Source organism: Pipistrellus kuhlii, unplaced genomic scaffold (genome assembly GCF_014108245.1).
Source record: "Pipistrellus kuhlii isolate mPipKuh1 unplaced genomic scaffold, mPipKuh1.p scaffold_m20_p_3, whole genome shotgun sequence".
Classification (NCBI taxonomy): domain Eukaryota; kingdom Metazoa; phylum Chordata; class Mammalia; order Chiroptera; family Vespertilionidae; genus Pipistrellus; species Pipistrellus kuhlii.
Genome location: NW_023425529.1, coordinates 2,196,763 through 2,224,053, shown reverse-complemented (window position 1 = coordinate 2,224,053; position 27,291 = coordinate 2,196,763). Strand labels below are relative to the sequence as shown.

The following is a 27,291-nucleotide window of genomic DNA, read 5'->3' as shown; positions in this document are numbered from 1 at the left end:
CGGAGCCGGCTGTAACCAGCACCCTGGGCCCTCGGCACCTTGTGTGGTGCAAGAGGCTTTCAGTGTGACCCCCACCTCCACCTTCTGAACACCTGGTCCCTGGAGCTTCTCACAGGCCAGGGGTGGGTGCCCACGGGGGCCCACCCTCTCCCTAACGTAAGACGGGCCGACGGGGCCTCACTCTGACAGGGGGGACGCACTCCCTGGCGAGCGGCTGCTCGTCCTGTCTGACTTCCCACGGAGCAGAGGCCGCGCTCCTGCCGCCCGGGCGGTTGGGAGAATGAACGCGGTTTTCAGAAAGCAGGGAAAGAAAAGCTACACACAGTGCCAGGACCTGCTCCGCCAGGATCCCGTCCAGTCCGTCTCCCAGCCCAGCCTCATGGCTTCACGCCTGGCCCAGCCGAGGGGCACCGGAGGAAAAGAACACAATACTCCCGTCCGCAGGGAGCCAGCTGCCTTGGAAGCCACTGGGCTCTGGAAAGGAGGGACGCAGGGCGGCGGCGAGGGGCTGAAAGGGCGCTGAGTGAGCTCAGCCTCCGTCTTTGCTGGGACCTTCCGCCCTCTCCTTGCTCAGGCAGCCGAGGCCCGTCTCAGCCACACCAGGCTCCTCTGGGCCTGTGAGCACGGGGGACGGGACACTTGGCTTCTCCCCCAGCTCTGCCAACGACTAAGGAAACAGGCTAGCCCTCCCCCTTCTCCCTCTCTGGGTCCCCATTTTCTCATCTGCCAAGGGTGCTCACGCACAGTCCTGGGCCCCTGCAGCTCAGGATGGACACGGACCAGTCCTGGCGCAGGGACAGTGAGCAGCAAGCGTCATTTCTGGATCCGGAAAGGTAAACTTCCCAGAGTGTCTGCCCACGTGACCTCCTCCCAGGGCCCAGGTGGGTGATGCTTGGAGCTGCCGGATGCTGGAGCCACAGGCGGAGCCGGAAGGCCTGGGCTGGGAGGTGAGCCATCCCCTCTCCAGAGGAGCTCGGAGAGCAGGGTCCGTCTGCCGCTGCACTCTGGCGCCTCACTAACACCTTTCGGACCAGAAACCGCTCAGGACCTCGGCTCGGGTCGGGCTCCTGGCCGGTACCTGGTGGCAGGTGAGGAGCAGCGCCGTCCACACGAAGAAGCCGGAGATGGCCTGCGCGGCGGTCGTCATCAGGAACACCGGCTGCTCCATGGCCGTGGGGCTGCCCTCGGGGATCCCGGAGACGCTGGGCGAGGCCGCTGCCGTCGTGGGCGACACCGGGCCTGGGGCCAGTGCGGCCCCCCTCACTGTCATGGTGCCGGCCACAGGGGCCCCCTGAGAGGAGCCTGGGAGGAGCGAGGCGCCAGCCTGGAGAGAGGAAATCAGTGTTAGCCTCCTCCCTCTCACAACTTCCAAGTCCAAGCGGCTATCCTCAGCCGAGCTGACCCTGACAGGAGCTCTCCCTGGGCCTTCCTGGGTGCAGCGGGCCCGCAGCCTGGCCTGTGGGCGTCTCCCCACGCTCCCAGCTTTGTCCCCATCCTCCCCAATGTCGCTGCATCCCCTCCCACCATCCACACCGTGTGCGCGCTTAGCGGTAAGCTTCACCCGAGAGCCCTTTACATGTCTATTTTCCTGTAAAAATAAATTATCTCTAACACACCGACAAGGAGATGTATCTAGATTAGAAACCCAAATGGAGAAGATATCTATATAAAGAAACTCAAAAATGGAATTGTCTATATAAAGATTGGTGACAAGCTTTGAAAAAGAGACACAGTGACAAGTCTAAGAATAAATAGTTCCTGTAAGAATGACTGCAAAATTGAAAACCAGTGCCAGAAATAGTCCTTTAAAAAGGAGACCTGGACCTGGCTGGTGTTGCTCAGTGGTTTGATTCCCAGTCAGGGCACATGTCCGGCCGGGTTGCTCGATCCCCAATAGGGGGCGTGCAGGAGGCAGCCGATCAGTGAGTTTCTCTCATCATTGATATTTCTCTCTCCCTTCCACTCTGAAATCAATAAAATTAAAAACAAAGAGGAGACTTGGGTTGTAAATCATCTTTGCCTAGCATCCCAAATTAGACGAACAAAGGAGAATCGAAGGGGGATGGGAGGAAGTGGTACAAAGACTCCAAACTCCTCACTTTCTGAGCAAGCGTGTGTCAGGGCTGTTTGCTCTAAGGCAGAGCTGAGAGGGCCCTGGGTCGTCTTCCCAGCCAGGCCCAAGTCTAAGCTCGGACCTGCCCACCGGAGGGGGCCCAGCAGCTCCAGGCCCAGCCTCTCCCCGGGGCCTTGTCACTCACACTCAGTGCCTCCCTCTTGGCACCAGGTGACACTGGACACTCAGTGTTCTCTCCTTCCCTCATGTAGGTCACCCGTTCACAAGAAGAAGTCCGTCCGCTCAGGGGCACCTGCCCCAAATCAGAGCCAGGGCTCAGACGCAGGTCCTATAAACACGCTGCCCCCCACAGGCTGGGGGAGCCAGGGGAGCTGCCTCCACTGCAGAGGCCCCTGCAGACAGGGCCCGTCCCAGCGCAGCTGGCTGTCCTCACAGGAAGGGGGGCTCAGGGAGGGTGGCCACGGGGCCGACCCACGCCGCCATGTTGTTGCGCCGTGCCCTGTGGCTTACAAATCATTTTCCCAAACATAATCTCTCGTTTCCTCTCACAGCAACTTTGGAGGAAGTAACATCTCCAACTGAGAAATGAGAAAAGTCACGTGGACTTGGGTTTGCAGTCTCCTGGGGTAGCACGGAATGATGTGAAGGTTTCCACAGTATCCCCCCAAAGTACTGGATGCAGTATTGTCTTTTTTATCAATTTCTTTTTTAAAGTATGTTTTTATTTATTTCAGAGAGAGAGGAAGGGGGGAGGAGGAGAGAGAGAGAGAAACATGGATGAGAGAGAATCACTGATCGGCTGCCTCCCTCAACTACATAATTGACAAGGGGGTTGTTCTGTGTTACATAAGTCCCCTTAATACAAGGACACAGAATAAAATAAAAAAGGACCATTTTACTATTCCTAGTACAAACAATGGATGGAGACCTGGTCCTCAGTGGATGATAAAACCACCAGGTGAAAGGCTGGCGGGAAATTGGTAAGGGATGCATCGGGCTGCAGAGGCGAACCCAGTCAAGATCAATGTCACTTCAATGGGGCACTGGAAGTGTTAGGCCTCCTCACTGCCTGCACGGAAGCGCACAGCGCCTCCTAAGAAGGACCCTTGCCCAAAAAGAGAACTGGGATTGAAACCAGCCTCTAGAACTAATCACCAGTACCAGGAAATATCGAGGGAAGTGGATCAGATTAAATTATGCCATGAGGCCCTAGCTGGTTTGGCTCTGTGGATAGAGCGTTGGCCTGAGGACTGAAGGGTCCTGGGTTCGATTCCCAGTTGTGAGCTAGATCCCCAGTAGGGGGCGTGCAATGATTCTCTCTCATCTTTGATGTTTTTCTATCTCTCTCTCCTTCTCCCTTCCTCTCTGAAATCAATAAAACTATATATTTTTTTAAATGATTCCATGAGCAAACAGCAGCCAAATCTAGACCACCGAACAGTCTACAGGATGAATGACCTGGTTTTTCCAACAAATTAATGTCTTACCAATAAATGTGGCTGGGGGATTGTTACAGAAAAAGAGACTCTAGAGACACTACAACCAAATGCAATGTGTGGAGCTATTGGGTCCTGAAGCTAAGACATCTTAAAACACTCAGCATACAGAACTCCTGTCAGTTTGGGCCAGTGTGATAATGGCATGGTGTAAAAATAAAAGGCCTTACCAATGAAAGAATAATAATTTTTTCAATAAATAGTACTGGAACAATTGGACATTAGAAACAAAAAAAAAATTAACCTTAACCTAAAACTTTACCTCTTATACAAAAATTAATTCACAATGAATCACGAACTTAAATGTAAAATGTAAGACTATAAAACTTGTAGAAGACACAGGAGAAAAATCTTTAAAACCTAGGGCCAAAGTGTTCCTAGACTTGACACCTAAGCATGACCCGTAAAATTGAAAAAAACTGGGCTTCACAAAAAGTGAAAATGTACACTGTGATTCAGGTAAGAGATTGAAAAGACAAGCCACATAGTGGAAGAAAACATTTGCAAGTCACATATCTGACAAACGATTAGCATCTGGAATATAGCAAGAATGGTCAAAGCTCAACAACAACAAAAAAGCATCAATCAAATTGGAAGACGGGCAAAAGACATGAATGGACATTTCACTTAAGAAGGATATATGGCCGCCCTACCCGGTTTGGCTCAGTGGATAGAGCGTCGGCCTGAGGACTGAAGGGTCCCAGGTTCGATTCCAGTCAAGGGTACATGTCTGGGTTGCGGGCTCGTTCCCCAGTGGGGGATGTGCAGGAGGGAGCCAATCGATGATTCTCTCTCATCATTGATGTTTTTCTCTCTCTCTCCCTCTTCCTTCCTCTCTGAAATCAATAAAAATATATTTTAAAAATAAAAAAAGGATACATGGCCAATCCTCCTATATAATAAAAGGGTAATATGCAAATCAACTGAACCTCAGACAACCAGTTGCTACGATGTGCACTGACCCCAGGGGACAGATGCTCAATTCAGGAGCTGCCCCCTGGTGGCCAGGCTCAGTCTGGCTAGTGCAGTGGCGGTGGTGGGAGCCTCTCCCGCCCCCATGGCAGCACTAAGGATGTCCGACTGATGGACATCCCTCAGAGGGCTTCCGGACTGTGAGAGGGCACAGGCCGGGCTGAGGGATTCCCCCCGCCCCAGTGCACGGATTTTGTGCACCGGGCCTCTGGTAAATACATAAATAGCAGCTGTTTCACATCCCTAGCCATTAGGGAAATGCAAACTAAAACCACAATGAGTTATCATTACACCTTATAAATAAAAAGCAAAGACAACACCAAATGCTGGCACAGATGTAGAAATGAGCTCATATCCATTGCTGGTGGGAATACAAAATGGTGGGGTACAGCCACTCTGGAAAAAGTCTCTTATAAAAGCAACACGCTAATCGCTCTCGGACACCTGCCCTCGGGAAATGGAGTCAGGCTCACACAGAAACCTGTGCACAGGAGTTCACAGCAGCTGTACTTACCATCGCCAAAGCCCGAAGGCAACCCCAATGCCCTTGGCAGGTGGAAGGTTGGACACTGGCAACAAGGGGAACTCCCACTAGCATAGGCAGCCACCCAGACTGACTTGGGACGTGGTGTTTACTGAAAAAACACCCTCCCGGCTGCCTCGTTCACACCGGGTAACATCTTCAGAACGGTAAACCTATACCGATGGAGAACAGGTGACTCGCAGGCGCAGAACAGCAAAGGGGCGCACAGACACAAAGGTACTGGGTCTCTGTGTCCTGATGGTGGTGCTGGCTCGTCTACAGGAGAGGGAATCATACAGGACCACACACATGCAAAAGCAGCGAAGGCCGAGTACCAGGTACCTGCATTGTCCTAATGTCCACTTCCTGGCTTTGATACTGTTCTACTGTAACTACGTCACCATGTGGGGGAAGAAGGGTCTGTGGGACTCGACATACTATTTTGGCAACTTCCTGTGAGCCTACAAGTACTATTTCAAAATAAAAAAGGTTTTGCCTGAACTGTGTTCACAACGGCCATCGCTCTCTAACACCTGCGCCGCCCCCGCTCGCGGATCTCCAGCTCTAGGAGAAGCAGGTAAGAGGTCTCTCTGTATCATGGCTCCTGCAGAGCAGACTGCCCACAAACGGACGGGAGGTAAAGCACGGAGGAGCAACTGCTACCAAAGCTGCTCTCGATGGTGCGCCCTCTGCTGGAGGGGTGAAGAAACCTCATCGTTAGAGGCCTGGTACTCTGGCCCCCGGTGAAATTAGACGTTCTCAGTCCACTGCTCTTCTGGTTCCCACGTCTGGTGCAAGGAATGGCTCAGGACTTCAAACCAGACCTGCTTCCGAAGAGCAGCCTGCGGCGCTTGGCAGGAGGCAGGCGGCCTGTCTGGCTGGCCTTTTAGAAGACACCAACCGGTGTGCTCTCCATGCCACACGTGTGACAAGGATGCCAAAAGACAACCAGCCAGCACGCCGCCGACGTGGAGAGCGTGCTTAAGAACCCACTGTGATTGGAAACATTTCATTCTTTTCAAATAAAACTTTTCTTCCTGCTGTTGGTAGTTCTGAGTGTTAAGTATCTTTTCTCATGGGGTCGAAAGGTGCTAAGGATATGACTGCAAGTGGGAAAGAGGGGACAGAAAGCAGGTATTGGCAGTTTTTCCATTTTTCATTTGTGTGTGAACTTTTTAAGTATAAACGCAAGTCAAATGTTTCAGTGAACGAGTTTCAGCAGTTGAACTTTATAACAATGTAAAATAAGACTTACAGTAGATACCATCCATTCACTATACTTCTTTGAGTTGTCCTACATGCAAGTACATATTTTTAATGTTGTCTGTCTTCTGTGCTGTTCCTGTAAGTTTGCTATTAAAATATTTTTTTTTTAAAGTTTTGCCGAAACCGGTTTGACTCAATGGATAGAGCATCGGCTTGGAGATTGAAAGGTCCCGGGTTCAATTCCGGTCAAGGGCTTGTACCTTGGTTGGGCATATTCCCAGTAGGGGGTGGGCAAGAAGCAGCTGGTCGATGACTCTCTCTCATCGATGTTTCTAACTATCTCCCTTCCTCTCTGTACAAAATCAATAAAATATATTTTTTTAAAAAGTTTTGCCAAGCTGGCATGGCTCAGATGTTGAGTGTCAACCTCTGAACAAGGAGGTCATGTTCGATTCCTGGTCAGGGCTTCTGGTCAGGGCACATGCCTGGGCTGTGGGCTCCAGCCCCAGTGTGGGGCACGAAGAATCAATGGTTCTCTCTCTTCATGGATGTTTCTATCTCTCTCTCCCTCTTCCTTCCTTTCTAAAATCAATAAAAACATATATTTAAGTTTTAAAAGTAGAGATGTATATTGAATTATTTGAGGGTGGAAAATAACACGAAGTCTGGAATTTATTCTTTAAAAGGGGAGAAATAGGTTAATTAATTAAATAAAAGGGAAAGATGAGATGCAGGGCACATACCCTAGTTGTGGGCTTGATCCCGTGTGGGGTGTGCAGGAGGCAGCCAATCAGTGATTCTTTCTCATCATTGATGTTTCTCTCTCTCTCTCTCTCTCTCTCTCTCTCTCTCTCTCTCCCTCTCCCTCTCTCTCTCTCTCTTTCCCCCCCCCCTTCTTCTCTGAAGTCAATAAAAATATTTTTAATAAAAATATTTTTTTAAAGATTGCAAATGTTGCTAACTTCGAATGAAGTGACTGACAGAAATTCATTATACTATTTGCTCTATTTTTGTGCATTTGAAAATTTCCATAATAAAAACTTGAGACAGTAGAACAGCAGTTTTCCACAAAACTTGTAATGGGATGGGCAATAACTCAGGAAATTGTCTGTATCCGAGACTGACTTATAGAAAAACAATTAAAAAACTGCTTGTCCAACCTAATGAACGAGTTTAACACAGTTTCTTTTACAAAAAAACTGCTCCAAATTTGCCTCTTTTTTTCTACCACCATTGATTGTCAGAGATGTGCTCCTTGGTGATGTTTTCAAAATATGTGTAAGCGTGTTTAACATGTTACCACAATGTTATCACAGAGAATTGGAAAGGCACAGCTCTCTGGAAGAAACCTAGGCTAGTGCTATTCAGAAACGCTTCTGTAGTAGGATTTCGTTACCGAAAACACTATCAGTCTGTAACTTACAAAAACTCTCATATCTGAAGTCCTATGAACCTACGTGACGCAATTTTATGATCTGTTTAAAATTTCCAAAGCATTTCAGTGGGTCTGGGACTCCTGTATAAAGAACTTCAAAATAAAAATAAAATACCTTCCATTTCGTTTACAAAGACATCTGGCAGCAGGGAGGATGGAAATGTACTAGCCAGATTTCAACAAATCCCCTGCACACGCGGGGGACAGGATGGAAAGATGAGGAACCCGATTTAGAAAAAGCCAGTGATGCGTTTCCTGTGTGCGGCTGCGTGGCCCGGGCAGCGAGCGATCCTTCCCAGGGACGGCAGCCCGAAGACCAGGTCTCTGAACCACACGAACGTAGAGCCAGGCTCTCAGTAAAGCACCACTCCCAAAAGTAACCAAGCACACGCAGACAGAAGGCTTTTTATGCCACCAACAAAAGGAGTTAAAATGTTGGTGATGACTTCATCCTCGGCTTGTCCTTCGGTCTGTTTTTGGTGCAGGTTTTATTACGCACACAGTGTAACAGTAATGTAATGCATGCGGACAGTTATGAGCACATCGGTGTAAGTTTGCTTACTGGCAGGGGTGAGCACGCCAAGTGTGAAGAGCAGGGCCGTACGCCACGGGAAAAGCTGGGGGCCGGCCCCTCCCCTCTCCTCCGCACGTCTGCCCCTCTGCCCCAGTCCAGGGGCGGGCAGGCAGCACGGTCAGGGCCTCTGCCTGGCGGCTGCACACCCTTGTCCTGATCTGCACACCACCCGGAGGCTGTGAAGGCGCCAGGCGCAGTCTGTGCTCTGTCCCAGGGACACTGGGCTCTGAGTCAGGGACCTGGGCCAGAATCCCGGCACCGCACCGCCACCCGACCGTGACGGGGCAGGTAACGGGCTCTGAGTTTGTTTCCTGGGTGCACCGTGCGGCAGCCAGGGCCCTGGGCCACGTGAGTTTAGGAATTCTGGGTTTTTCAGATTTTAGAAGGACTGTCTGTGCTGCTGTGTGTGGTGTGTGCGTATGGTGACACCCTCACAGGGGTGTGGGCAGCATCCCAAAATCAAACACAGAGTATTTCCATAGAGAAACGTGAGATATTTTTAAAGACCATAATTAGTCTCGCATCAATTCAGGTCACATTTTTGCCACAAAATTAGTTTGTTGCAGACTTAGGAAGAACCGCTGGGACTTCAAGTGTCCTGGATTCCAGGAAGGTGAAGGTGAAGGTGAGGGTGAGGGTGAGGGTGAGGGTGAAGGTGTGGGTGGAGGTGTGGGTGAGGGTGAGGGTGAGGGTGAGGGTGAGGGTGAGAGTGAGGGTGAGGGTGAAGGTGGAGGTGGAGGTGGAGGTGTGGGTGAAGGTGAGGGTGAGGGTGAAGGTGGAGGTGGAGGTGGAGGTGTGGGTGAAGGTGAGGGTGAGGGTGAGGATGAGGGTGAAGGTGAAGGTGGAGGTGGAGGTGGAGGTGTGGGTGGAGGTGTGGGTGAAGGTGAGGGTGAGGGTGAGGGTGAGGGTGAAGGTGGAGGTGGAGGTGTGAGTGGAGGTGAGGGTGAGGGTGAGGGTGAGGGTGACGGTGGGTGAGGGTGAGGATGAGGGTGAAGGTGAAGGTGGAGGTGGAGGTGTGAGTGGAGGTGGAGGTGGAGGTGAGAGTGAGGGTGAGGGTGAAGGTGAAGGTGGAGGTGGAGGTGTGAGTGGAGATGTGGGCAGAGGTGAGGGTGAGGGTGAGGGTGAGGGTGAGGGTGAAGGTGAAGTGGAGGTGGAGGTGTGGGTGGAGATGTGGGCAGAGGTGAGGGTGAGGGTGAGGGTGAGGGTGAGGGTGACGGTGAAGGGACCTGGGCCGGGCCATGCTCAGGCCTCACGGAGGCTGCTGCTCAAGAATGCAGGGATCAGTGTGGTTTGTTTTTTCACTTTGTTTTCAAAGTGACCAAGACCCTCCCCTGCCTTGCGAGCCTCTGAGAACAAGAGGATCTGGGGGAGCTGCAGGCCATACTCCGCTGCAGAGCCCAGGGCCCTGGCAGCTGGTTCCACCTCCTGCCTCTTCCCTGCAACACTGGTCCCTGCACACACAGCCCCACTGGACACCAACGTGCCCTCCCCTTTGCCCCGGTCCCCGTGGAGAATGCCAACTCTTCACTCCGCGTCACCATAACATCACGGCCCCACCCGGGGGCCTGCCACTCCCCGTGGACTGCGCTGGTCCTGGAACAAGCCAGTTCTGACCAGGCTCCCCCTCCCACACCCGAGTTTTCCATCTCTAGCACCAGGTGGTGCCAGGCACACAGTAGGGGTTTAAAGAGAAGAAGCAGTCCATCAACAGAGTGACTGAATGCCTGCCATGGAGCCACCTGCCACACACCGGCTTCCCGTCGCTCGGTCCCCTCCCCACCACCGACACCTCCCGAGCTCGGCCGGAGAAGGTGGACACTGGGCTGGAGGGAGAGATGGGTGAGGAGGGCAGGAGGAGGCTGAGTCACACCATCTCACTCATCTTCCAACGTGGAGGCCACGCCAAGGAGGGCAAAGGACTTGTTCCACATGTTCCATCAGGACACACCTGGTCCCTCTGATGGGAGCAGCAGGAAGGAGAGAGATTTTTTGTTTGTTTGTTTGTTTGTTTGTTTTTGTTTAGTTGGTTAATCTAAACCCGAAGGTCCTTTTCCATTGATTTTGGGGGAGAGTGGAAAAGAGAGGGAAAGACAGAAACACTGATGCGAGAGAAACACATCATTAGTTGCCTCCTGTATGAGCCCTGACCAGGGCCTGGGCCGGGGAGCAGCCCGCAACCAAGGCAGGTGCCCTAGACTGGAATCGAACCTGGGACCCTTCGGTCGCACGCCGACACTATCCACATCCACAGAGCCACACCCGCCAGGGCTAGTGATGTTTTTAAGAACGGTCTAATCTGGGGGAGATCATAGATCAACCGAAGGACTTGTATACATGCATATAAGTATAACCAATGGACACAAAACTCTGGGGAGGGAGGGGATGTTTGGTGGGGGAGGGGGCAATGTTAAAATATGTACACAGCCAAGACCGGTTTGGCTCAATGGATAGAGAGTCGGCTTGGGGACTGAAGGGTCCCGGGTTCGATTCCGGTCAAGGGCATGTGCCTTGGTTGAGGGCATATCCCCAGTAGGGGGTGTGCAAGAGGCAGCTGATCGATGACACTCTCTCATCGATGTTTCTAACTCTTTATCTCTCCCTTCCTCTCTGTACAAAATCAATAAAATATATTTTTTTAAAAATATATATGTACACAGATAATAATTTAATTTAAAAAAATGTAAAAAAAAGAATGGTCTAGTAATTTCTGGTTGATTCTAAAATAAGGAGACTCCCAATCGAAGAGGACTAGAAGGCCCGGGGCAGAAACTGGTGGAGGGACCTCTGTCGGCAGTTTACTCTCACCTGTCTTCTCCCCCACTGGCCTCAGCCTTCCGGAGGTCGGGGGCCATGTCTCCTGTGCAGCTCTGATCCCCAGCACCTACCTCAGAGCCTGGACAGTTAGCACTCAATATGCTCTGACTGGATGAGGAAACATCTGCCCTTTGCAGTTTCTTCCAGTTCAATTCTCAGCCTCTGTGCTAACCTCCACCACCTCCGTGTCAACCTCGGGGATGGAACGTTCTCTCCTCACCACCACCCCCATTTTATCCGCCTTGACAGTCATCACCTTCTGAGATCTATTCCAGTCTGTACGTGGCACTGACCAAGCTGTGATTAGACTTATTCCATCAGCACTCTGTGAGTCAGGTTCCGTGAGGGCAGGGACCGTGTGCCATGCTGAGAAGGTGTGTGCTGCCTGATCGGTTTGGGGACAGAGGAAACAGCATGGGCAGAGGCACGAGACAGCACGTCAACAGACACTCGGACAGAGTGTGCCAGGCTGCTAACTAGCCGCATGGCGGGCAGTGTGACCTGAGGGACTGGCCCTCCTGGTGGCAGTGAAGTGGGTGTGGAAGCCACGGGGAACACCAGGACACAGACCCTGCAAGGCCACCAGCCACCGGCTGGACAGAGCTCACCTCGGGGCCAGCTTTAGGGCCAGGGGATCAGGATTGGGCACAGCCGGCTCACAAAAAAGGAGGCGTGCCAGTTTACGCATGTCCTCTATCAGGGGCCAGGGAGCTAAACCAGCCGCCAGTGGGGCACCTGGGAGTACAGAACCGAGGACAGGAAGTGAGGGCCCTTGAGCAAAATTCAACCAGGCCCTGGCAAGGCCTGATGAGCCAGGACACCTAGAGAAGAACGCAGAGGCGGCAACAGCTCCCCTAAAGCAGGCCCTGCCCCACCCTCCTCCAGGAAAGACGCCTTTGGGGTCCCCCTTCTGAGATTGCTACCGTTTCCAGAAAAGGTACGAAGCCATGGGCAGTACTCACTGAACTAGGCCACCGGCCTGGGACGTAGGTACGTCAGAGAGTGTCTCACCGTCTCACCTGTGCTGCTTTATTCTGTCATTTCCACCTCGTGCTGCAGGGACACCTGCTACTGCCCTCCCCTCCCTGTAGGGAAGGCTGAGTAATGGCCTTCACAGATGCTCACTCCCAACAGGTGAGATTTTTACTTTCCGTGGCAAAAGGGACTTTACAGATGTGATCACAAGAAAGATGAGCTCGGATTACCTGGGGAGGCCAATATAATCACTAGTATCCTTATAAGAAGGCGGCAGGTTGCCGAAGCCTGTTTGGCTCAGTGGTAGAGTGTCAGTCTGCAGACTGAAAGGTCTCAGGTTCAATTCCGGTCAAGGGCATGTACCTTGGTTGCGGACACATTCCTGGTTGAAGGGTGTACAGGAGGCAGCTGGTCGAAGTTTCTCTCTCATTGACGTTTCTAGCTCTCTCTCTCCCTTCCTCTCTGTAAAAAATCAATAAAATATATATATTTTTAAAAAGAAGGCAGCAGGCCCTAGCCGGATAGCTCAGTTGATTAAAGCCAAGGTTACGGGTTCAATCCCCAGTCAGGGCACATACAAGAATCAACCAATGAACGCATAAATAAGTGAAACAACCAATCTCTTGCTCTAAAATCAATAAATTAATTACTTTTTAAAAAAACATATTTTGATTTTTTACAGAAAGGAAGAGAGAGGGATAGAGAGTTAGAAACATCGATGAGAGAGAATTATTGACCAGCTGCCTCTTGCACACCCCCCACTGGGGATGTGCCCACACCAAGGCACATGCCCTTGACCGGAATTGAACCCGGGGCCTTTCAGTCCGCAGGTGGACGCTCTATCCACTGAGCCAAATGGTTTCAGCATGAATTACTTTTTTAAAGAAGAAGGCAGGAGGATGAACGTGTAGAGGAGACAGTGTAACAATGGAAGCAGGAGCAGAGACTGGGAGATGCTACGCTGTTGGCTTGGAAGTCGGGGAAAGGGCCACAAGCCGAAGAATACCAGGGCCTCTTGAAGCTGGCAAAGGCAAGGAGACAGAGTTCCCTGGCGCCTCAGAGGGCACAGCCTGCCGGCACCCTGACTGCAGCCAGTGAAATACATAATCCTGAGCTCAAAATGGGAAGATGGTAAATGTGCATTTTAAGTCACCGAGTTTCTGCAATTTGTTACAGCGGCAGGAGGAAATGAATACACTGATTGACAGGTGAGGAAACAGAGGCTTGGAGGGCACAGTCCTTTGCCTACAGTGCCCGCCTAACGGGGTCCGTCCCTCTGTCCTGGCTGTACCGCCAAGGCCACAGACTCCCAAAGGCTGTTAGACAGCGTGGGCTCCGGGCCAAACCACCCAGCCCTGCCTTCCCACTCCGCCGCAGCTGCTTTGCGTCTGTGGGCAAGTTGCATCACTCCTCTTGCTTCCGCGTCCTCAGCTGTAAAATGGGGCTGAGCCACACCTGCCCCGAGAGAGCCGTGCGGAGTGAACAAGCGGACACAGGAGAGCCCTCTGAGGACCACGCTCCTGTTTCAGTCACTTCACCCCCATCAGGCCGAGAACACACGTTCCCGGCAGTCTGAGGCCCAGGCCAGCCTGTCTGGCCGTCTGCTCTTTTTTAAACCTTCTGAGGTCATCTTTTCATTCATCAGCTTCAGGTCCAAACCCTTTTGAGCTTCAGCCATGAAGTGCTCGCTCGGGCAGTTGCCACACAGCCACTGGCCGAGCGTAGCTGGCAATCCCCTCGCACACACGTCTCCAGAATATTAACGTGGCCCGAGAGGGATCAGTGTTCTTTTAGCTGACAGACACGGAGAAGCATCCATCTCACCACAGCTCCGCGCAGAATGGGGCTTGGGCTCCGTGATCGGAGCTGGGCACGCTGCTCCCCCTCGTCCGCCTCCTCGCCTGCTGCCTCCAGGATGTCTGCCGGGGGGAACGTCTGTGCGGCTGGTCCGCATGAGGGAGGTCACAGCCCCCAGTCCGGCCTGGCGAGCCTTTGGGAAAGACCAAACGCCCTCAGGAGGGGGAGGGTCCCTCTCTCTGTCCCTCTCCCCTTCCATCAGCCCACAAGCAAAAGCCACTCTGGGGCTCCACGTCTCTCCCCTCTCCTGGGGCCAAGGTCCCATGAATCTGTCCACCAGGAAAGAAAACCATCGAATCCTGTACCTATCCTTCACTCTTTGGGCGGGGACAGGACAGGAATAAAGTCAACGACGAAATAATCCAAAAACCTTCAACGAGGACAAACTTCCGTGAGGGCTCCCTTCCTTCAGCCTTGTAGTTGACTCTTTTTGCTCCCTCTGAGTGCGACCACCTTCCCAACCAGCTATACCATCCAGCACTGCGCAGGGGGGCCCCTTCGGGTGGCGAAGCACCTAAGAGTCCCACTGCCCTTGGGAGCCAGTCCTCTAAGCCAAGTCCCCTGAACCTGCCCGGCCCCAGGCCCCATCAGCAAGCAGCCGGCCGCTGCCCAGCGTGCCTCGGGGGGGAATTCCGCCTGCCCTTCACTCACACCGGAGGGACGGAGAGGGTGACCAGCCTCCGCCCTGAGCGAATGTACGCCCAGAGTCCACGTGTGCCCACAGGCAGGACGAGAAGCTCCACAGCAGCCCCGTGTATCACACCCAGACACCCATCCACGGGAGCGGACCTGAACAGCCGACTCCCGGGCGCCAGGGAAAAGAACAAGGGCTGCTGCCACCACCTGCATGAAGCTCACCAGAGTGTCTCTGAGATTCCATCTCCGGGAAGGCCAGGAGGCAGCAGTGTCACCTCAGGAGGAGTGACCAGGAGGCGGCCCAGGGAGCCTTCCGGGGCTGCGACTGCTGGCAGCTCCACCTGGACCGTGGTCTGCACGGGCTTCACCGACATAAAATCCACTGCGCTGTGCACCCAAGATCAGTGTGCTTTACCGCAGCCCACAGTAAGTCAACCCTTGACAAGCTGGGGGTTTTCTTTAGATTTTTTCTTTTTAAAATATATTTTATTGATTTTTTTACAGACAGGAAGAGAGAAGGATAGAGAGCTAGAAACATCGATGAGAGAGTCATCGATCAGCTGCCTCCTGCGCACCCCCTACTGGGGATGTGCCCTGCAACCAACGCACATGCCCTTGACGGAAATCGAACCTAGGACCTCTCAATCCGCAGGCCGATGCTCTATCCACTGAGCCAAACCGGTTTCAGCTAGATTTTTTAGGGAGAGGGAGAGAGAGGGAGAGGGAGAGGGAGAAACATGAATCGAGAGCCAGACATGAATTGACACCGGGGCATACGCCCTGACCAGGAATTTAACCGGCAACCCTTCAATGCACGGACTGATGCCCAACCAGCTGAGTCACATCGGCCGCGGCCAAACCTTGAAAAGTTTAAAAATATAAATACAGCCTTGGCAGCTGTGACTCGGTTGGTTGGAGCATCATCCCGAGCACCGAAAAGTGGTGGGTTTGATCCCGTCAGGTTGTAGGTTCGGTCCCCAGTTGGGGCGCATGAGGGAAGCAACTGATCAATGTCCTTCTCTTACACTGATATATCTCTCTCCCTTCCTCTCTCTAACATCAATTTCTGAAAAAGTATAAATATATACCTTTAAGCAGCTTCTATGTGCTAAGTCCAAAGGGCATCTCAGACAAGACTGGCCTTTTAGCTCACAGTCCAGCGGGGGGAATACACTGAGTAACAAGCAAAGGGTCCCTGGCCGGTGGGACAGGCGGTGAGAAGGGCCATGGGCATGAGTATTACTCACGATTTGGGGAAGGTGGTAAACTGATGAAACATCGTTTCGGAGGCAGCCAGCCCTACGTCCAGATCCTACTTCTCACTGTGTGACCTGGACAAGATGTCTGCCCTGCTTCTCCGTCCATAAGAGGGGTCACAGCAGCTGTCCCTCCTGGGTCCCCATGAGAATGCAAGAGAAGAATGCACACTGGGCACTCGGCCACCAGACTGTTGTTATTCCTGCTGTGAGGCCGGGCCCGCCGGTGCCAGGCACCGTGTTGTTTGTGGATATGGAAGAGGCCGTGCCCTCATGGATATGGAGCAGGCCCTGCCCCCACAGCCTCCAGTCCCACCAGGAAGGGGGCAGAGGCATTCACCCACTGGCAAACATCTAACAAATCAGGGGCCGTGAGCCTGCAGTGGCCTGCAGCCCCGGGAGGAACCAGACACCTCGCACACAATGTAAAACAGCTTAAGTGCGGAGAGGAACAGATAAAGAAGCGGGAGAGGTCAGAGGGCCGTGCGGAGGTGGAAACTGAGCTGGGCCTTGACAGGCAGATAGGATTTGAGCAAAGGCACAGGGATGGGAAGCCGCGGTACCTGGAGGAAAGGGCGACCAGTCACGTGTGGCTCGAGAGGGCCCGGGTTTTGCAATCAGTGGGAGGTTTCAGAGCTTTAAAATGGCAGGCCAGCTGCCCTGGCTGGTGTGGCTCAGTGGTTGGAGCGCTGTCCTGTATACCAAAAGGTTGCAGGTTCCATCTTTGGTCGGGGTGCCTATGGAAGTCAACCAATTGATGTTTCTCTCTCTTTCAAACCAATGAAAACATACCCTCAGGTGAGGAGTAAAAAATAAGTAAAATAAAATGACAAGCCAGCCAACAGCAGTGTTTCGAAGGGGCCAGATGCGAGTGGCTCCATTTTCAGGGCTGGGACTGGTATCATATTAACCAAGACACATGCAAACGCTCACATTTGTGAGGCCCAAGCACACTTATTTTATTAGATGGCAATCGGGGCCTGAGCAAGGCAGACTGAGCCTTGACTTTCCTGCACTGGACGACAGGTGAGGATACACTTCCTACGGCTCTTGTTTATATAATGTTATTTTAATTTTTTTTAAACATCACATAGTCACGATTTGGAACTCAAAAGGTACGAAGCATCTGCAGTGCGAGCCTCCCAGTACCAGCCGCCACCCCAGAGGCACCACCTTCACTTCTTGTGAATCCCACGACCTTGTTTACCAACAGAAGCAAACACGCTTTCCAGTTACACAGACGGAGGCATCCCAGTCACTGGCCCTGTGCCTGCTCCTTTCACAGCAATCTATTCTGACTCCAGCTGTGCATGGAGTCCCCATCTTATTTTTTTTAATATGTTTTTATTGATTTCAGAGAGAGAGAGGGAGAGAGACGAACATCAATGATGAGAGAATCACTGATCGGCTGCCTCCTACATGCCCCCTACTGGGGAAAAGAGCCTGAAACCCAGGCATGTGTCCTGACTGGGAATCAAACAGTGACCTCCTGGTTCATAGGTCAATGCCCAACCACTGAGCAACACTGGCCGAGCTCCATCTTATTTTTTTTAATATATATTTTATTGATTTTTTTACAGAGAGGAAGGGAGAGAGATAGAGAGCTAGAAACATCGATGAGAGGAACATCGAGCAGCTGCCTCTTGCACACCGCCCACTGGGGATGTGCTTGCAACCAAGGTACACGCCATTAATTGGAATCAAACCTGGGACCTTTCAGTCCGCAGGTCGATGCTCTATCCACTGAGCCAAAGCAGTTTCGGCTCCATCTTATTTTTCATGGCTGCACAGTATCCCACGGTTCGGACAGACTGCCATTTGTTCCAGGCCCCCTGTGATGTTAGGTTGCCTTCTGCTATTACAAGGAAGGCAGCAATGACAAACCTTGCAAGTAAGTCATTGTGCACATGTGTTAACACATATGTAAGATAAATTCCTAGAGTGAGCTGCTGGGTGAAGGTATACAAGTAGCTGTAATTTTGGAAATATTGCTAGAGAGGCAGGATGCACTTACATCACTCATCTAAGAAATAAGCCAGATTACTGGGAGAAATGCTGATAATGTGTAGTTTTAAGATGAAGAAATGGCAGAGAAAAACCCTCTTTCAGCAAACAGAGTGCGGGTCAGGAGATGGTTCGGAACCTGGATCAGCCCGTCCTCGCCTGGTACCCTGATCCATGAACTTGCATTTCCTCACCAGGAAGTGACACCCAGACCCGCTCGGCCCCTCAGCCCTTCCCAGCGCAGAGGGGCACTGATGCCCTGCTCCCGCGGCAGAGGAACACAGCACCAGCTGTGGCTGCTCCCTAGTGCAGGTGCCATGCCCGGGGGAGCAGCAGGCAGGCCAGGGTGTGCACTCAGGGTCCAGTCTGGCCATCAGATGAGAGATAAGCCCCTCTGGCCGCTTCCCCTGCATGGCACACTCACACTGCACAACACGCAGCGTGCACCGGGGCTGTTACACAACGTGTGCCTGAGAGCAATGGTCGCCTAACCCTAGCTCTGCAAGCAAGCAGCTGGGGAAGGACAGGCGGGGCTCCGGACACCCGGAGGCCTCCCGAGGGAGGACAGCTGCATACACGCAGCAGCGATCCGGACAGGGCTTCCTCCCACGCCCACAAATCCGCCCACACCACTGACCACTGTGAGTGAAAGCAATGGTGGCCCCAGGTGAGGGGATACCTCGGGCAAACCCCGGGCAGCACTGAGAGGAAGAACCCTGCCAACCGCCCACTTCCGGCCGCGCAGTGTTCCCACTGAGAGGGCCGGGACTCCTGCGCGTCACATCGCACTCAATGCTCTGAGGTTACTGCTACTCAGCTGTCTCTAACGCACACACAACACGCCACCCTTTCTTTGTAAAGCAGGTACTGGAGTGTGCTGTTTGGTAAATCCAGATTCCCACGCATCCTGTTTGTTTACAATTATGGGCAACTCGTGTAGAGATGCACCTCCTCTGCATGGAGGTGAGGCCCTGACCCCAAACACCCCAGGAGAAATCACCCCGCCTCTGCTCCCCAACTCCCCACCTGTGTCCCCCGCCCCTGTGCATGCTGGAGGTGGCCCTTCCCTTCTCCACCTGCCACCTCCACTGTCCCTCAGCCAGCCCAGGGCCCCCACCCCACCTCAGCCAGAGCAGCTGCTGTCCCCGAGGCCCCCACAGCTTCGACCTGATCCTCTAAGTATCTACTTTCCAAGGCGAAGCCACAATTCCATCCTCTGGGAGCTCAGGGCAGCAAGGGCACAGGGTTTGATATCAAAAACCCGGGTGCTTCCTTCCAAAGGATCTTGGGCAAATTGACCCTCTGGGCCTCAGTCTATCCATCTACAAAACAGGCGCAATAATTCCAAGGTCCCAGGGCTGGGAGAATTAAATGAACAATATAGGTGAACTGTAATTTGCAAACTGCAAAGCCCTGCCCGAAGTCTGGGGAAGATAGTAACATTCGTATTAACTGGTATGTCAATATTAACTAATGTTAATATCCTCACACATATCCCTTTACCAACACCTATCACTGTGCCTTGCAGACACCCAGAATGATTGCCAATGGAACCCCAGATTCTCTGTTCATTCCATGTGGGCTAAAACACATAGGCGCTGGAGGCGGAAGCCAGGAGGCCCTGCCAGCGGCGGCAGCAGCAGCCGTGGGGTTATTTTCCCTCAAGCTTTTCTGTCAGTGATGGCCCGGAGGGCTTTGGGGAACAGCGCAGCCAGCAGAGCGAAGGTTCCTAGCCACCTGCCAGCAGGGCAGGGCCTCCCCAGGTGCTGGCTGTGCACAGGGGTTGGAGCAAAAGACAAATAAAAGTATCAAACTGGCCCTAACCGGTTTGGCTTAGTGGATACAGCATCGGCCTGTGGACTGAAGGGTCACAGGTTCGATTCCAGTCAAGGGCATGTACCTTGGTTGCAGACACATCCCAGTTGGAGGTGTGCAGGAGGCAGCTGATTGATTTAAGTACCAAAATGCATGCATGTCTTCTTCCAGGGTGGACAAATAAAGTAACTTCCAGAGATCTCACTCCACCCCTTTACTGGGTGGGGGTGGAGAACAGCCATCCTGGGACCATCATGGCCACAGGCACAAGGTTCAAGACCAAGGCTCCCCAGCAAGGAGACTAACTAGAGTGTTCAGGGGTCACCAAACAGATTGCAGGTTGGAAAAGAAGTATCTCTTTCTCCCCCCACCCCCTTTCTCTCTCTCTATCTCACACACACACACACACACACACACACACACACACACACACCTCCTTCCATCTTCATGCAACTGTGAAGACCTCCTCTCCCTACAAGCCAGGCCCCTCCCCTTGGGGGGCTTCTAACCTGGGACCTTGTAGCACCAGAAGGTGGGCAGAGACTCACTGCTGACCAAGGGACTCACCCAGGCCACCCCCTGGTTCTCTGCCTCTCCACTCCGTGCTCCCACCCCTCGCGTGTGAGATGAAGCACCAGGCGCTGTTGTGGAACTCTCACTCCTTTGTATCATGGCTAACTTCTCGGTTCCATGGCACATGCTTACGGCCCGGTGCTCTGTGAACGATGAGATGACGCAGGAGCACGCCTACGAAGAAAGCGTGCCCAAACTTCGACAGGGATTACTTCTTGGTTATGAAATACGGGGTGATTTTTAGTCTAATCCCTCACTCTTTTCAGTGTTCTAAATTTACGATAATCAACAAGTACTATTTTCAAAACCAGAGAAGCCTGTTGCTTTCTGAAGGCTGAAACGCCAAGATCAGCAATGCAAACTTTGCACGAAGTATTCGCTCAGTACGTGTGTGAGTATTTCTAAGCGCGGCAGGGCTGGAAGTGACGCGGGTCAGGCACAAAGGCTTTCTGGGTGGGACCTTCCCCTCTGCTTCCCGCCCCAGAAGAGGAGGAAAAGGAGGCGACTGTAAGGCTTCCTGCCGCACCGCAGCCTGGGCCTGAGACTGCCCAGACCATCGGACAGAGCCCGTCGGAGGGCAGACCCAAGGCTGTTCAATGTGTCCCATAAGCTCGTTTCTAATAAGCAATCCTATTCTGATTGGCCTTAGCATCTGTCACTTCTCAAGAGTGGCAATGACATTAACCCGTCCAACTGTCTCATTTGTTTAGTCAAAAACTATTTCAGCTGCTACTACCTGCAAGGCATGGTGCCAGCTACGGAGCCATCTTTAAACCAAGACTGGAAAACAACCAGCCAGAGGCTCCGTGTCATCCTGCTATGTTCTGCTCAAGCGTAGGATTTCAGCTGCTAAAACAGCACCAGGAATGCGAACAAATGCTGCCCGGGTGTGCCGCCTGCCTAATTCCTGCATCTCAGCGGCTCTGCACAGGGCCCGCGCCCCGGGCCTGAGGCAAAGCGGGGTCCCGGGCCTGCGCTGCATCTCACTCGGCAGAGGCAGAGGCAGAGGCAGAGGCAGAGGCAGAGGTGATGGGAGGGAACCTGAGAAAACTCGAAACTTGGCGACCATCTGATCCTCTTTTTTTTTTTTTTAATTGACTTCAGAGAGGAAAGGAGAGGGAAAGAGACAGAAGCATCAACAATAAGAGAGAATCATCGATCATGCTGCCTCCTGCATGCTCCCTACTGGGGATTGAGCCTAAAAGCCGGGCATGTGCCCTGACTGGGAATCGAACTGTGAGCTCCTGGTTCATAGGTCAACACTCAACCACTGAGCCACTCGGGCTGGGCCATCCAGTTCTCTGAATGGCTCCTTCCGGAGGCTGAGAAGATCACGTTCAATGAACATTTACTGAGGGCCTACTAGGTGTCGAGCCCCGGAGTCAAACAATTTTGTAGATAAGAACTCGGACCTTAGCTTTGCACATGCTCTTCATTCTGCCTGGAACCCACTTCGTCCCCTCACACATGGGGACAGCTTCAGTGTCACCTCCTGCCCTAGCCAGTTTGGCTCAGTGGACAGAGCATTAGCCTGTGGACTGAAGGGTCTGGGGTTTGATGCCCATCAAGGGCATATGCTCGGGATGTGGGCTCAATCCCCAGTGGGGGTTGCAGGAAGCAGCCCATCAATGATTCTCTCATCATTGATGTTTCTCTCTCTCTTCCTTCCTCTTTGAAATCAATAAAAAATAAAAAAATTTTAAAAAAATTAAAAAAATATATATATATACACACACACACACACACACACACACACACACAGTATATAAAAACACCGCCTCAGAGAAGTGCCTGCCCAGGCGAGAATGACTTTCTCTCAGCGTATCCGTGACAATGCACCTGCTCCCGTGTGTGCTCTTCCTGGCTGGACTCAGCTTTGTGAGGGGGCGGCCTGTACACTGGCAGGCACAAAGGCATGCAATACCTCTTTCCTGAGCAAATCAACAGCCTACAGAGCACAGACAGTCCTCAAGTTACGTCAGACTCGATGTACGTCATTTCGTGGTTACGTCGCCATCTCCCATTTACAAAAAAAAGGTTCCGTCATTTTGACATATGTATTGTACTAATGTGCTTTATGTTTTTTATTATTCACTGTATTTATCACAAGTAAAGGTCAGGAGTGGTCATTTCTCTTTTACATTTTGTACTGTTTCACTTCATCACTGCTGTGTGTGTGCTCCATGTGAGTGACGTAGGTGCTTATGTTGGTGGGTTCCGGCTTACAGCGAAAATCACGTTATGTCATGTGGACCTACTGTAATAATAAAAGCCAGTGTTTACTGAGCACATTCTATATGCCAGGGACCGTGCTGAGCTCCATGCAGACATGAGGTCATGACAGTCGCATGATGGCTGCACCATTATTACTCCCATCTTTTTAAAAGTTGATTTGAGAGAGAGATGTGGGGCGGGGAAGAGAAGAAAAAGCGAAACAGCACTCCTTTGCTCCACCCACCACCCATGCACTCATTGGTTGATTCCTCATGTGCCTGAGGGGGATGACCCACAACCCCTGCTTATTGGGACAACTCTTGAGCCAACTGAGCACCTAGCCAGGAGGCCTCCCAATTTTTAATGAATGGGAATTAGAAGCTGGTAAGCAACCCGCCCTAGGCCACAGGGATAATAAGGGAGCGAGGATTTGAACTGCACCTCCAATTCTCTCAACATGCTCTCGCCAATGCCCAGGGGGTGTTCCTTTCTCCTGCACTGCCCGTGACTATTTTTGTTCCCCTCCCCAATTCTTGGCCTCCCCTCCAAAGTCACCCAATTCAGAAGAGTTCCCCAACTCCTCCCCTCTCATCCCATACCCATCAGCTCCCACACCCCACCCAAAGGGGACCCCTCAACTGTGCTTCAGCACTGACCTAGTGCAGAGACCCCCAGCCTTCCGGCCCCGAGGCCCAGCGGCTAGCGCAGTGCGAGAATGCAAGCAGCCAGACCCCAGCACAGCAGGCAGGTGGAGCAGGCACCTCCTCAGCGAACCCACATGAGTGCCAGGCCCCACGCCCTGCCTGTATTTATAGTGCCGGGAGCGTGGGACGTGGACGGACACCCAACGCAGCTCTCAAACGGGAAAGGGAGCGGCCCACGCCATTCCAGACCCGCCGTCTGAGAAGTCGGTGAGAACCCGTGGGGCCCAGAAAGGACGTGCTTCTAGGGCAGCAGAGAAGGGAAAAGGCAGCAAAAACCGAAAAGAATGCCAGTGAGCCGAGCGAAAGCAGAGAAGGGAGGCCGTGTCTCCCTGTGTTCTCTGTGGGAATACGGGGAGGAGGAGGGCGGTGACCATGCTGGCCTGGAATACACGGCTGAGGACGTCACCTCCTTTACGAAGCTTTTAGGGCACCCGATGGCCACACCACGGTCAAGTTCAAACCCCTCAGCAGGGCCTTCAGAGGCCTGCATGCCCAAGCCCCACAGCCGGGTCTGGGAGGTGAGGGGTTTCAGGCCTCCACGTGTCCGTTCCGCTGCCTAGCAAGCCCCTTTCTGCAGGAGCCTCGAGGCGCAGGGCATTCCGTTTCTAGGAAGACTTCGGGGACCCCCCAGGGTTGGTGGGGGAAGAGCACGGGCTCTGAGACCAAACCCTCTAGCTCAAAGCTCGGCTCCACCACCCAGCCCGGCTTTCCCCTCCCAGGCCGCCTCCTCTGCAGAGTGTGAAGGTAACTGCTCCAGCGCACTGGGTGGCGGGGAGCTGAAATGCCCTATTTTCAGAGAGCGCTTTGAACTGCGCCTGGCACACAGTCAGTGTTTAATAAACAAGCTGTTGTTCCCATTGTCCTCCGGGCCCTTTGGGGCCGTTCCTCCCACAAGGAGGGCACTGTCTCGCACATATTGGTTGCACTCGGGATCCCCTAGCCAACCACAGCCTTTCAGAAGGCACCATGCACGACTCGGGCCTCTCCTCCCGGCCTAGCACAATGCCGGGCACACAGTAGGTCTTCAGGGAGTGCTTGCTCCCCGTCTGTGAAGGCCCTCCTGTACACCCCACACCGAGCTCTCCCAGGGCCCAGCTGCTGGCCTCCCACAACGCACACACCAGATCCCGCCGAAAGGCCCCGCAGAGCCAGAAGGATCTTCGCTGTTACTGGGTTTCAAAACAATGAAGAGCTGCATGCACTCTGCCTTCCCAAGGCCGTTTCCACTCCAGGGAGTTGACGGGAGAAACGAGCACAGCAGGGACCTGAAATAGAACTGAGGCCTTCTGGGGAGAGCGCGGCTGGCCCGCCAGAAACCAGGAGCAACAGCTCAAAGGCCACGGGGAGAAAGCGGCCTCCAGACAAAAGCCCGAGCTGCAGAGAACGCGGCCAGCAGGAGGAAACTAGGACAAGGGGTCACCGGTGCCCGCTCTGCCCTACGCCTCGCCGCCTGGAGAGCTCCAGAAGGGGTCCTTGCACAGCCCAGCCGCAGGCCAGAACAGCTTACCACACACCCAGGACCCCCAGGGCTGCAAGCAGGAGCCCCAGGGTGCTCACACTGCCTTCTCCATCCACGCTGCCTATCAGGGCCCTTCGCCCGATTGGGGTCACTATTTATGTCCATCTCCCCAACAGACGTGGAGCTGCGAATGGCTGGGCTCCGGGTTTCACTGATCCTCAGACGCCGTGCCCCCAGCATGGTGCTAGGTACACAGCAGATGCTCAGTAGTTACAAGGCAGCAGGAGAAAGGTCCTGGTTCAAGGATGACTCCACCCAGGCCTGCCACGTACCACGGACAAGCAAGCCACACGTGGCCCACGACTCCCTCTGCATCTCCGTGTCCTCACTCACCAGAGAGCTATAACAAGTTCTGTACTCACACAGTGCTGAGAACGAACTGGAGGAATACATGTAGAAAGCATGAAAATACATGCTAGTCACCCTTCAGGCTCCAGCCCTTATGTCAGTCATGTCCTTTCTGCTGGCCACATTGCCCCTCTCCGGCACAAAAATCACTCTGTACACCCTTTACAGTCTTATATGAGTCACATCTTTGCAATGACTTGTTTCTTTTTTTTTTAAGATATATTTTATTGATTTTTCAGAGAGAAAGGGAGAAGAATAGAGAGTTAGAAACATCGATGAGAGAGAAACATCGACCAGCTGCCTCCTGCACACCCCCCACTGGGGATGTGCCCACAACCAACGCACATGCCCTTGACCGGGATGGAACCTGGGACCTTTCAGACCGCAGGCTGACGCTCTATCCACTGAGTCAAACCGGTTTCGGCAAGATGACTTGTTTCTGAGTTGGAGTCCCTCGCTGACCTGAGAGGGCCTGTACCCAGGGAACAATATGTGTTTGTGTCCAAGGCCTGACAAAACGGGCACTCGGGCCTGGCTGCTTGGGCCCTCCCGCCGCACGGCCCCAATTCGGATGCAACACAGCACCTTGGACAGGATGTCCTGCCATACAAGCCCCGGGCCCACTGAGCAGGCAGACAGGGGAGAAGGAAGGGGCACCGCAGGCAGGTCTCGCCTCTGAGCTGTGCCTCCTCTGCAGGTGCAGGTGAGCGTGCTTGCCTGGCTGGCTCGGCAGCGCAGGGGCCTCCAGGGCACAGATTGCTGCTGCTTGCCTTACATAAAGCACCAGGCGATCGGATGAATAATGCATGGCCTTCAGCTCACACACAGGTACTAGGCGTGCAAGCACTCGCTTTGCGACAGGGTGCCCTGGGTGTGTGTTTGTGTGTCTGGCTCTGCACAATCCCAGGGGAGATACGACTTGGGCACAGTCATGTTCACCCACAACCTCCACGCCTTGCCGCGGTCTGGAATCAGTGCACCGGGGAGGAAATGTACAACCCACAGGACGGATACCCACACCCCAGCCCAGTCCCCATGGCCTCTGTCAAGGCGAATGAATATCCTTGGAGTCCCAGGTTTCCGTGGGTGCCCCGCGGAACAGCTGACCTCTACGGGAGGCCAGTCCACCCTCCATGCAAGCATCCCCATGGGCCTTGGCAGGCCAACCCCCTTCCCTGGTCACAGCCCGAACAAGCACGGATGCCTCGCCCACTCCCTAGGCGGTGCCAGGCGCCAGCACACCCACCGGGCACACAACCCCACTTGCAGGGAGGCTGCCCATCCGCCCGCCGGCTCCCCCGGCTCCCCGGCCGCCCCCACGGCAGGTCCGATTACACGCCTGGCGCCGGCGCCGCCACGCTGGCGAGGAGGGGGCCGGGCACACCCACGGGCGGCCCCCGACCCCGCGGGGAGGGCAGGGGACGCGGGGCAGGGCGTGCGGGGCGGCGGCGGGCGCTCCCCGCCTTCTCAGCCGGGCCGGCCGCCTCCGGTCCCAGGACCCGCGGTCACAACCAGCGTGACCCGCGGGGCGCCCCCTGCCCGGGCCTCCCCCACACCCAGCGGCCCCCGCCCCCTGAGCCCACAGCCGACCCCCCTCAGGGCCTCCGGCCCGAGGCCTGCCAGGCGGGTACCTCAGGAGCCCATGGCGGCGGCGGCGTGTGCTGGCGGGCGACGCGCAGCGCGGGCGGGCGGGCGGGCGGCACCGCAGCCCCGGAGTCTGGTCGCCGCGGCCCGAGCGTCCCGGGCGCCGCCGAGTGCCGCCGCGGTGCGCATGCGCGCTGAGCGCGCCCCCGGGGAGGGCGGGGCGGCGCGCGCGGGGCTGAGATCACCGCGCGGCCTTAAAGGGGCCGCGCCTCGAACCGCCCCTCGCCGCCCCGCCCAGCGATGGGGTCAGCCAAGGTTCTCCTGCGGCTCGCTAGCAAAACAAACAGCCTCCCCCGCCTCCATCCCACCCCCCAACCCTGCCCACCGCAGCGTGTCTGGGGGTGTAGGACCCACAGGTTTGGGGCGCCAGGCTCCGCTCCAGACATCTGTGTCTGGTGTTTCGCTTCTCTTTACCCTCATTAGCTCCACGTAGGCCTGTTTGGAAGATAAAACAAGATGCTGGCATGGCTATCCGTGGAGGGAAGGGTGCATGTACAACTGAAACGAATGCAAACCGAAGCGCTGAGCGCAGTCGCGCCCCAGTGGAACTGCAAAGCCAAGAGAGAGGCTCTTCCTTCCCGCACCGCCCTGCGGCCCCACCTCGCTCTCAGCGGCCCAACCTGCAAAGTTTTGCAGACGTCATCAAGCCGCC

The 27,291-nt window shown here is 54.0% G+C and overlaps 1 protein-coding gene across 3 annotated transcripts in view; it reads right to left on the bottom strand.

Moving 5' to 3' along the window:
• Nucleotides 1-26,760, bottom strand: part of TMEM184B (transmembrane protein 184B) — a 47,390-nt gene extending 20,630 nt beyond the window's left edge. Inside the window, exons 1-2 of one of the 3 annotated variants that reach the window (XM_045587496.1) lie at nucleotides 26,627-26,760; nucleotides 1,079-1,324 (exon numbers count right to left, since the gene is read on the bottom strand). In XM_045587496.1, coding sequence (XP_045443452.1) covers nucleotides 1,079-1,270 — 192 coding nt within the window. In that variant the 5' untranslated portion in view covers nucleotides 1,271-1,324; nucleotides 26,627-26,760. The remainder of the gene's footprint in view (nucleotides 1-1,078; nucleotides 1,325-26,626) is intronic. The other 2 variants (XM_036454920.2, XM_045587497.1) reach the window with 2 other exon arrangements.
• Nucleotides 26,761-27,291: the final 531 nt, after the last annotated feature.